The following is an 11822-nucleotide window of genomic DNA, read 5'->3' as shown; positions in this document are numbered from 1 at the left end:
GTCTAATAACATCACCTCACCTATCCATCAATCCATCACCTATCCATTTATCCACTTTTATCCCCATCCACCCTTATCTAATACACTATCCACACCACCCTTCTATCCACACTCAATCGTCTGATCCATCATCGACACCCTATCCATTTATATCCACACGACCTCCCAATCCTTACCTATCCTCACCTCATCCTCACCCACTCCCTCCTCCTCTTCCCTTCCTATTCTTCCTCCTCCCCCCTCTTACCCCACCTCCACCTATCACCATCTCCTCTTCTTCCTTCACCTATCCCTTTCCACCTCCTCCATCCACACACCCATCCTCTGCCCCTCCTCTTCTTCTATCCCTCCTCCTCTCCTCTTCTTCTATCCCTCTCCTCCTCCTCCTCTTCTCCCTCCTCCTCCTCCTCTTCTCCTCCTCCTCCTCCTCTTCTCCCTCCTCCTCCTCTTCTCCCTCCTCCTCTCTTCTTCTATCCTCCTCCTCCTCTCTCTTCTATCCTCCTCCTCCTCTCTTCTTCTATCCTCCTCCTCCTCTTCTTCTCCTCAAACAACTATGTAGGATCGACCGGGAGGACGCCTTCCAGTCATCCTTTCTCCTGCTCAACTAGACACTTTCACCGCTACACTTTCTCCCCTTCTTCTCTCTCTCTCATTTTCTCTCTTCCTTTTCTTTTCTCTTGTTTGCCTCTCACTTTCCCTCCTTTCCCTACCATACTGAGTTTCTTCCTGTCTACCCCTCCATCTGTCTGTCTGTTTCTCTGTCTTGAGGGTTTAATGTGAGTTTCATTTATCAAAGGGAAATTGCTCTCGTGCTGTTGGGAGCCACTAACAAGGTAAATAGATCTATATATTAGGAGTGTCATTTGGCGTGTGTGTGTGTGTGTGTGTGTGTGTGTGTGTGTGTGTGTGTGTGTGTGTTAGAACAATAAGACAATGCACACAACTACCACCACCAGACAATGACCTCTCATCTTCTTAGTCAGGGGAAGTATCTACACACTACAGCTACATTATCTACACTGACTACATTACCTACATTGTCTACAGTACAGGTGATACAATGTGTTACCTGTACTACATTAACTCAGTACAGGTGATACAATGTGTTACCTGTACTACATTAACTACAGTACAGGTGATACAATGTGTTACCTGTACTACATTATACCAGTACAGGTGATACAATGTGTTACCTGTACTACATTAACTACAGTACAGGTGATACAATGTGTTACCTGTACTACTTTAACTACAGGTAATACAATAATAAGCTGCCACGTGTTCTGTGTATATAAATTTGTATAATACATTTGGGTTTGTGTTTCTGGCGACTGTGGTGTATACATTATAGTGTATGATGTATTCTGACGATACAGCTATCCTACCTGGGGTAAACGTACAAAAAATACATAATACAATATAGTGTATTTTTACTCTACCTCGACAATACAGTAAAACACATCGAGGATAAAAATACAACCGCATATAACTACAACAACAAAATACAGTAAGCCCCCATGACATAAGACAAAATACAACATAGTGTATTCTTATGTATTTTCATCAGGTTAGGTTAGGTTAAGATGGAAACGATGCTGTTATCTGGGTGAAAATTTATAGCGTGGATGTAATATTTCTCTCTCTCTCTCTCTCTCTCTCTCTCTCTCTCTCTCCTCCATGCGTCACCACTGATATCAACGTAATCACACTGATGGAGGGAGGGAGGGAGGGAGGAAGGAAGGAAGAAAATGTGAGAGATAGAGGGAAAGAGTGAGAGAGAAGAGAAGGAAGGGAGGAAAAGTGAGGAGAAGGGAAAGAAGAAGAGAGAGGTAAGAATGAAGAGGGGAGGGAGGAGGAGGGAGTACTTCAAGTCTTACCAAATCGTGCGTGAGATTACTGATGTTTGACTGACCCAGAGTCTGTGTGTGTGTGTGTGTGTGTGTGTGTGTGTGTGTGTGGCGTGTGTGTGTGTGTGATAGAGAACAGTTTCATTTATCTCTCCACTACTAATAATTATAACAACAAAAACAGTTAACATAGTAGAGGTCACACACACACACACACACACACACACACACCACCAGCTGGGGATTGACCTTACATTATATGACGTAAGAGTGCTCACTGTAGTATATTTATGAATAATGCAGGTAGTAGTAAGTATTTATTAGTAGTGTAGTAATGTAGTAGTGGTAAACGCCAGCAAATTGCGGGGCCAGAGGTTAACAAACGCGGTGGTGAAAATGGCAAAACACCTGGCTGTATTGAAGAGCAATGTATACGGCACCTTAGAGATGTCAGAAAGGCTTAAAGGCCTTGGGTGCCTTGAAAACAGGCGTTAATGTTGATAAAGCTAAAGAGTGTTGGGTTTCCGAAGTAGGATTGCTTGCATCAGGCTTGTCAGGCACCTCGATGCTGCGGTTCAGTTTGCGGTAGCGAAGAAACGAAAATGAACTATAAACCTTCCTCAGGGTTAAAAAAACTTTTGCCCTAAGATGAGAAGAGGTGAGGATATAGATGATTCTTATAATTATGAAGGCAGATAGACTTGGACAAGTTTAAATTTAGATGTTTGGTTGGAGGGAGATAGGAAGGCTGGTTTGCAAATAGGGTTGGTGATAAACATAACTTGAGGAAGTTGCTGGACTCTGGAAATTATGGAGGCTGGAACAGATTGGGGATGATAGAGGTGTATAAACTGACTGGACTGACATGGTAGATATTTTCTTATTTTCTTATGTTCTTAATAATAATAATAATAAAAAATTGATTATAAATATATAATAAAATACATTTTGGACACCTTCAGCAGCTAATCAACAACAGCAACCAAACTCAAAAACCCTCAACCCCATTGAAGACATCACACTTCCAGTACAACAGGTAACATCCATAATCTAATTAGTGTGTCTACCTGTACAGAATACCTGTGTGGTGTACAGCTGGCGGAGGTGTATACGGCCCCGTGCCTTTTAACTCCAGGTAGATGGGTCAATAAGGCAGGTGGTTAACGGGACGAGTTATTGTCTTAGTGAGGGAGTGTGTAGTGTAATGTGGTGTAGTGTATTGTAGTGTAGTGTAATGTAGTGCAGTGTAGTGTATGCATACGCCTGAATTTACCTGTATTTTAGGCTATACAAGTCAAATTAGCTACGTGATGACACACACACACACACACCTTCTAATTTCACGAAAAACAAAATAATAATAAATAAATAATAAAAAAAAGCGCGGGAAACATTGGCGGGAACTTACAGCAGGTAGCGACCCCCGGGGGCGGTGACGTCACGCTAATGGCGGCCAACTAGCAGTGGTCCCGCCTTCAGTAACACGACCTCCTCCTCTCCCTCCCCTTACTAAGATGGAAATGGGAAGGGGGGGACGGGGACTGCGAGGGGAAGGGGGACGAGAGAAAGAGGCTAGAAAAATAAAGAGATAGCAAAAAATATATGAAAATAGAGAACGAGAGCGAAAAAGAGGTGAAAGAGCCCCCCCCAACAGGTATACCATAATCAACGTAAACACCTTGAAATTTTAACCACCTCATTCAGGGACACAAAGACGACTCTGCCTCATTACACCCTTTACCACGGCTGATGTTTGGTCTCCTGGGAGAGACTTTTGGCTGAAGGAAGGAAGGAAGGAAGGAAGGAGGTGAGAGATAGATGTTTGGAGAGAGATGGGACGGTGGAACAGAGAGGAGGGAGGAAGACTGAAGGAAGGAGGAAGGAGGGAAGGAGGAAGGAAGGAAGGAAAGAAGGAAGGAAGGAGGAAGGAAGGAAGGAAGGAAGGAAGGAAGGAAGGAAGAGGAAGGAAGGAAGGAAGGAAGGAAGGAAGGAAGGAAAGAAGGAAGGAAGGAGGAAGGAAGGAAGGAAGGAAGGAAGGAAAGAAGGAAGGAAGGAAGGAAGGAAGGAAGGAAGGAAGGAAGGTGGGAGAGTGGAATCAATAAGGCCTCCAATATAAATTATGGATATAAACTTGTACCTTAAAATATAGTTAAGATGATGACCCACAGGAGGAGCTATACATACATACATACATACATACATACATATACATACAGTACATACATAGCCTCTCCCTCTCTCCACACATATACACAGACACCCATCTTTCTCGCTCATGCAGACACACACACACACACACACACACACACACACACACACACACACACACACACAGATGTACCCACCCTCCTCCATCTCTCTCTCTAACACACACACACACACACACAGATGTACCCACCTCATCCATCTCTCTTAACACACACACACACACACACACACACACACACACACACACACACACACACACACACTCAAGTATGTGTGGCGAGGAAACCACCATGTAAACATTAAGTCCTTGAGGGAGAGCAGTTTTAAGTAGGAGACTTCACTGAGTGGCCGACAGACACACACGGACACGACACATACACCCACTACACACATACACCCACTGCACACATACACCCACTACACACGGACACGACACACATACACCCACTACACACACATACACCCACACCCACTACACACGGACACTACACACACACACACATAACACATATTACGGACAACAAATACGTACATACAAATAAAACAGACAAACAGGGCCACATAATCAGACAGACAAACAAACACACACGACATTCAAAGACAAACAAACACACAGGCAAACAAACAAGCACACACACACGCACACACACACACACACACACACACACACACACACACGAATACATTTAGCCAGTAAATTAAAAATGTATATAAATGATAATAGCTGACACTTAAACCTGTCTGAGAGACTCGCCTGATACTGAGAGAGTGAGAGATAGACCCTGAGAGCTGGGAGAAAATGAGCGAGACCCCTAAGAGCTGAGAGAAAAAGAAAGAAAGTGAGAAACCCCTGAGAATCGAGACGGAGAGAGAAAGTGAGAGATACTGTAGACTCCTGAGAACTGAGAGAGAGATCGCTGAGAGATAGAGAGACGGTGATTTAGAATTTAATGAAGAGAGAGAAAAAATTGGCTTTTAATTGGACAATGATGAACAATTTCACATCCAGACTGGTGCCAATTTCCAGCCAATTTCAGTGGTAATAAGTGAGGTCGGATGGAGGGAGGGAGGGAGGGAGAGGGAAGGGAAGAAGGAGGAGGGAGGGAGGGAGGGAGAGGAAGGGAAGAAGGGAGGGAGGGAGGGAGGAGAGGGAAGGAGGAAGAGAGAGAGGGCGTGATGCAGGACCTGTTGTAGGAAGGAGGAGAGAGGAGTGGGGGGGGAGCCTCTCTCTCTACCAATAACCATTATATCCAAACCTAACCTAACCTTATCGTCTCCCGTCTCTCAGCATCACCTCCCATCTCCCAGCACCTAGGACCATCTTCCATAACCATTTCCTAGCACCCAGCACCAACTCCAAGCTCCCTATCACACGCCACAGAAGAGAGACACACGGGACCCTTCTCTGAGACCTCCCAGCACCATCTCCCAGCACCGCCTGACATATTGTAGGGGGTCCTTCTGCATTGAGCGTGGGAATGAACGGCCCCTAGGTAATTAAGTCATAATTTGAAGAGGTTTTTAAGGTGATGGGAGGAGGAGGAGGAGGAAGATCAGGAGGAGGAGGAGGAAGATGAGGAGGAGGAGGAAGATGAGGAGGAGGAGGAGGAAGATGAGGAGGAGGAAGATGATGATGATGAGGAGGAGGAGGAGGAGGAAGAGGAAGGAGGAGAAAGAGGAAGAGGAGGAGTAGCAAAGGAAGGGTGTAGGCGAGAGGGGGAAGAAGAAGGAAGAGGAGATGGAGGAGGAGGTAGGGAAGAAAGATAAAAGGAAAGGAAGGAGTAGGGGATGGGACAGAAGGAGGAGGAGAAGAAAGAAAGGAAGAGGAATAAAAGAAGGAGGAAAGGGAGGAGGCAAGGAAAAAGAGGAGGAAGATTTAAGAGGTAAGGTAAGATAAGGTAAGGTAAGGTGACTAATTTCAAGGTGTATTTAAGAGGGGTGGCTAATGTTCAGGTGATACGAGAATACAACAACAACAAACAACAATAACAACGTCAACAATAACAACAAACAACAACAAAGACACAGTCACTGCCATAGTGTTGTTGAGTCACGCGGTATAACACTTTATTACCCCAAACCTGGTGATTGCGACGAGCAGGACACCCCAGGCCAGTGATTGGTCCATGTGCCTCAAGCTATACCTAGTCTTGGCCAATCAACTCACTAATCCCCCCCCCTACCTGTACTGTACCTAGATCTTGGCCAATCAGCTTTCTTAATGCACCTACTCTTAGCCAATCAGGAATTCATTTGTCCCCAGCTGCATCTACTCTCAGCCAATCAACAACGAGAGAGAGAGAGAGAGAGAGAGAGAGAGAGAGAGAGAGAGAGAGAGCAAAATAGATTGCCAATTTAACGAGAAAAAGTATATTTCGAAAGTCCATTTAATACTCTCGTCATAGTGTGTGTGTGTGTGTGTGTGTGTGTGTGTGTGTGTGTGTGTGTGTGTCAGTACAATAAACAACACTCACCACCTGCACTCAATCTGCCACAATATTTAATGCACACACACACAGGGCTTTCTACACTGAATATTTCCTCATACTTGGTAATGTGGGAATAAGTCTACCTGGTTACCTGGAGTTAATGAGAGTGTATTACCTGTGAAGATTAGGCACCCCAGATTACTTCACCTAAAGATTAGACACCCTAAAGTTAACCTAGCCTCCCCCAGGTGTTTAATTAATATAGGCAAAAAAGGTGGTGGGGGGCTAATCTTCACGTGACCCTACAAAGATTAGGTCCAGAATAATATCAACACAACTACACACCAACAAACCTGGACAGTGTATCACAGCACCAACATTGTCCTCACCTCGAACATCAACAAGAGAGGACAATGTTGATATAATACCCGAAACATTAACACGAACTCCACGAAAAATACGACAAATCTGGGTTTATTTTTCTGAGACACCCTGTATATATATATATATCTACAGGGACATAAAGGGGACAAATAACATCACCGAATCTGAGTCTCGTAATTTTAAAGATTCGTAAGTTTTTTTTTTGTTGTTGTTGTTGTTGTTTTGTTATGTTTTTGTTTTCATTGTTGTTGGGAATAAGTGAAAGTAAACGATCAGTGTAAAGTCTTGTGGTAATTTTGACACCATTTTGGATTCCCAGTTGGTAGTCGCGTGTCTAAGTCAGTCAGCTAAATGTCTCGCCTCGTTTCTCCTTTAAGTGGAATTTTTTGAGTAAGATTTTCCGAGAATTTGTCCTTCGATGCTTCAAGTTTCCTGGGATAGTTTTTTTTTACGTAAGTTGGGATTTAATAACACATACGATTAGTTGGTTTCTAATGTAGGTTTCAAAATGGCGGGTAATTTATATCTTGACTTTACTTGTACCTAGAAGTGATAGGAGAGAATTATGGCTGCCTTGACTCTCTCACTCTCTGTCTCTCACACACCTCACCACAGCCAAACACTAAACACTTCTCCGTGGAAAATGATGACGCAACTGAAAGCAAAATAGCAAATCATTGTTTAAACAGACCCGATGAAAGGAGGAAGAGGAGGGAGGGAGGGAGGGAGGGAGAAGTTGTCCCTCTCCTCCTCCTGCCAGGGGTGACACACACGTGGGTACTTACTTTGGTGAGGAGAGAAGACGAAGGGGGCCGACGTGTTCCTGAGGCCTAGAGGCATCACAAAGTCCTGATCGTCGTCCTGGTCGTCGTGAACCTGGGCACACCAAGTGGCGTAGCTGGTCTCTCTCAGGGGCGCCTCAGATGCCGGGTCACGCTCCTCGTCTGAGGTGCCACCTACCCGGGACAGGTCAGTGGCAGAGGCCGAACCCCTGCTGAGCCCGGGAGGGGTGGGGGACAGGTCACGATTCAACGAGGTCAAGTCTGACACTGATGACGACCCGTTCCACTTGTATATCTTGGAGGTCTTGGAGAAGGTGTCGTGATCGAGGCTGGTGTTAGAGGCGTAGGCACTGAAGGCAGCCGGAGACCGTGACGACGAGTCCTCCAAGAAGCTTGGGTTGTGGAGGCCAAATGAAGCCTCAAAGGACGGCTGCTGCGACAGTCCCACAAACCTGAGGTCCTGACTGGCCCTCAGACTCCGCTGCCTCATACACTCGGCGTCCTGGAACTGTTGTGGGGTATCGTAGTGGCCATTGGAAGAGAGACAGTCCAGGCCGTCCACCAGAGAACTGGAAGACTTCATCTGGAAGTCCTCAAGGTCCTGGGTCGATGCCTCGTGCCTCTGGCCATTAAAAGGTACGTTCATGTAGGGGGAGTAATGTTTGGTGTTCGTACCGTGTGTGTGTTCACTGCGGTAACCAGGGTAGTTACTGTTGCTGTCGAAGACGTTAGCGTTGTTAATGTCTGCCTGTCTGGCGTGCAGGTGGTGCCTCTTGGCGGGTACCGGCACATTCTGGTACACGGGTCGTGACTCCGACCTACAACGGTCCGTGTCGTCGGTGACACAGGCCAGGTTGGGGTTGGACTTAGAGAGGCGGCTGTTGATGGGGATGTTCTGGTAGACGTGTGAGGCAGAGTCCCTCCTAGAGTCAAGCGTGCCGTTAATGGCTCCGTCCCAGTAAGAGTTAAGAGGCAGGGCGCTGGTGGTCTTCCTGCGGTTGTCGGCATTGTTATAGGTGGCGTTGCTGTTGACTCTACAGCCGTAACTCTCCAGGAGAAATTCTTGATCTAGGGGGCTACTCCTGCCCGACGCCTTGTCCTCCACCTTGAAGTAGGTGAAGTCCTCCTTACTGCCGTTGTAAGGCAGCATGTCCACGTTCTCCATCACTTCCATGTCTGTTATCTCTGCCTCAGAACAGAAGAGGAAAAACTCATCTGGGTATTCACCGTGACATGAACCCTCTGAGTCCTGACTAGGTGAGTCCTCGGCCTCTGGGGCAGATGAGACGGACTCCTCTTCACTACAGGTTTCAGAAACGTAGTCTGGACTCTCTTGGTCTGTGTCGCCGTCCTGTCGACTATGATCGTCCAGGTCCACAGCAGCGTCTACACAAGGTTCCTCGCCAACACTGTCACCAGAACCTGACTCCGCTTGATGTGTTTCAGTCTCGTGTTGGTCTACGCCATCAAACCCCTCCGAGTCTTGTTCCAGAGTCTCTGTTGACAGTCGGAAGTCAGACAACTCACTGTGGATGGTAGAGTCGCTGTCTGAGTCAGTGTCGCCGTAGTACAGGTCGGAGTTGTAGTAGTATGGGTCGCTGTAGAAGCCTTCAGGATCCCCGAAGTACAGGTTGGACTCTGAGTGATTCCTCCTGGTGCAGAAGTCGTCGTTGAGGTCGTCTCCCTCGGCTTCCTCCGTGATGGTGTACAGCTGTGACCCGCCGAAGCTGCACAGTGAGCTGAACTCTCCACGCTTCCTCGGCTTGAGGAGGGTGTTCTGTAGAGGGAAGCTCGCCGAGACCTGCCTGGGGATGGGCTGGCTCAGGAACACATGGAGGGGGGCGTTACCGTCGAGGGGCTCGTCTTCGTACCGGCGGTGGCTGACGTCTTCAGGTTGACTCTGGCTCCTGTAGAGGTCCCCCGGGTCAGTGACGGGATTGTACCTCCAGTTGTCTATATAGGAGAAGTTAGGGTTAAACTGACGGTCGTGGGCGGGGAGGTAACCACCATCAACGTCATAGGGACACGGGTAGTCTATTGGCTGGTCGTCCGGGATGTCGTCCAGGGAAATACTACCTTGGTAAAAATAAGGATCAAATTGCAGGTCGTAAACACTGTCATCAACGGGAGGAAGATCATAGTCCACACTGCTGTCACTACTACTGCTATCTGAGTCACTACTGCTGTCTGAATCACTATGGGACGAGTCATCAAGTGAATCTGTTTCCCCTGTGTCCGGTGCTGCTTCAGTGTCGCCTTCAGTAGCGGGGTGATGAAGGTGAGCGGCGGGCTGTATGAACACAACACCACCACCTAACTCGCCTCCGTTAACTGTATTGTTCACGACACACTCCTCCTCCTCCTCAGAGTCAATGCTGTATTCATTGTCAGAGGCGTTCTGGGGTAAACACGACGAGCTTATAGCATTGTCTTCACCCTGGCGCTCGCTGGTGTCCTCACATACGGGGGAAGTGGGTGTGTGAGAGGGCGGTGAGGGGGTTGTGTCACTCACACCCTCAAACTCTACCTTATTGTCCTCAAACTCTACGTTATTGCCCCCAAAGTCCTCACACTCTGCTGAAGTCTGGTGAGGGGTGACACGGGCCTCGGGTTCTAGGACGTGAAGTAAACTAACACTCGGGTCAACAGATACACCAGTGGGAACCTCACTATGGTCATCTAATATAACCTGTATATTATTGTCGACTTGTTCAGTGTCACCGTCAGTGAGGTGAGGGAGAGACACGCGATCACCCGAGTCCCCGTGGGAGGGAGGATCAAGGTGCGCGTGGGCGTGGTCCTCACTGCAGGTGTTGTGGTGGAGGGTGACGTCAACTGGGTGTTCGTCAACAACTCCTTGACATGTGGTGTGTTGTCTCCCGTTTTCTATGTAGGTGTTGCGCGTTAGGGCGGCGTGGTACAGGAGAGTCAGCTGCTCTTGGATCCCCAGGCAGGGTGGAGCCTCTCTCCCCCCGCTGCTCTCTGCACACCACCACCTCCTGCTGCTGCTGCTGCCGGAGTTATCGAAGACTTTGCCTCCACCTGAATTATCACTATCTCCGTCAGGTTCTCCTTTCTTACTTGGGTCTAGTACCTCCTCTAAGTCCTCTCCTCGCTCGGTGTTCCTCTCCTGACTAAGACCAACACCAGGTGGGGTTTCTTCACTACTGCCGAGGTGTGTTCCTTGATCCCTCACACCCTGGCCTTCAGCTAAACCCAGCACCAGCCGTCTTGTGCTACCATTAACACCACACCTTTTATCTTCACTGTTATTAAAACTTTTTCTCAATTTTCCTTCACCACGTTTAATGTCAACTTGTTTAACACTTTTATTATTCTTATTTATTACCTTATTGCCATCCGCGTTCACACCGTTTATCCTCTCACTTTCACTATCCACGCCTTTCTTTCTCTCACTTCGCTTGGATTTGTTAAGCAGACCTTTGAGGATTATGATAAATTTCTTCTTCTTCTTAGGCTGCTGCTTCTCGAGGGTCACACCTCCACTACCACACTCCCTCCACTCTCTTTTCATCAACACTTCCACTTGTATTTCTCCTCCACCCACTTTTATCACACGTTGTACTCTCGGTTCTTTATCACATAGTACTCCTTCCCCCTGGGTGTTGGGACTATCAGGCCCCTGGGGTTGGCGGCCCCGGTAGTTACAACTCCCGGTAGAGGAATACTGGGGCGTGGTTGGGGCGGTCCGCTGCGGGGTAGGGTGGCTGTAAGGCGGTTCAGCGTTACTGCGACAAGCACTACCGTCCGCTCCCGAGGCGGCGGGAACACTGAGCCCCAAGCCTCCTCCACCACTACCTCCACCACCGCCCTCAGGACCCTCCTCCTCCTCCTCCCTCCTCCCCACACACTCGTAGGAGCAACACCTACCCTCGCATTCTCCTCCTTCCACCACCACATTCCTGACAGGACTCTCGACCTTGTGTCCCTCATAGCACTGTCTTGCCCCTACCTGACCGGCATTATTTCCACCGTTGGGATGGTCGTATCTGTTGGCCTCACCGCTGGTTTGGGGTAAACAATTAACATTACTCCCCGAGGTGGTGTACGTGCCACATGGTCTGGAGTAGTGGTGGTAGTTGTGGTGGTGGTATTGGTGGTGGTGGTGGTGGTAGGGTTTAGCGTCAGTAGTGTTCGTCGCACCAGTCATG

The 11822-nt window shown here is 47.8% G+C and overlaps 1 protein-coding gene across 7 annotated transcripts in view; it reads right to left on the bottom strand.

Moving 5' to 3' along the window:
• The window catches only part of LOC121856300, a 148817-nt gene extending 137375 nt beyond the window's left edge, over positions 1–11442 (bottom strand). For all 7 annotated transcript variants that reach the window (XM_042351760.1, XM_042351761.1, XM_042351767.1 and 4 more), the window contains exon 1: positions 7654–11442. In XM_042351760.1, coding sequence (XP_042207694.1) covers positions 7654–11185 — 3532 coding nt within the window. In that variant the 5' untranslated portion in view covers positions 11186–11442. The remainder of the gene's footprint in view (positions 1–7653) is intronic.
• Positions 11443–11822: the final 380 nt, after the last annotated feature.

Source organism: Homarus americanus, unplaced genomic scaffold (genome assembly GCF_018991925.1).
Source record: "Homarus americanus isolate GMGI-L3 unplaced genomic scaffold, GMGI_Hamer_2.0 scaffold48220, whole genome shotgun sequence".
NCBI lineage: Eukaryota > Metazoa > Arthropoda > Malacostraca > Decapoda > Nephropidae > Homarus > Homarus americanus.
Note: the sequence above shows the minus strand (reverse complement) of the source record. Positions and strands in the feature narration are given on the sequence as shown.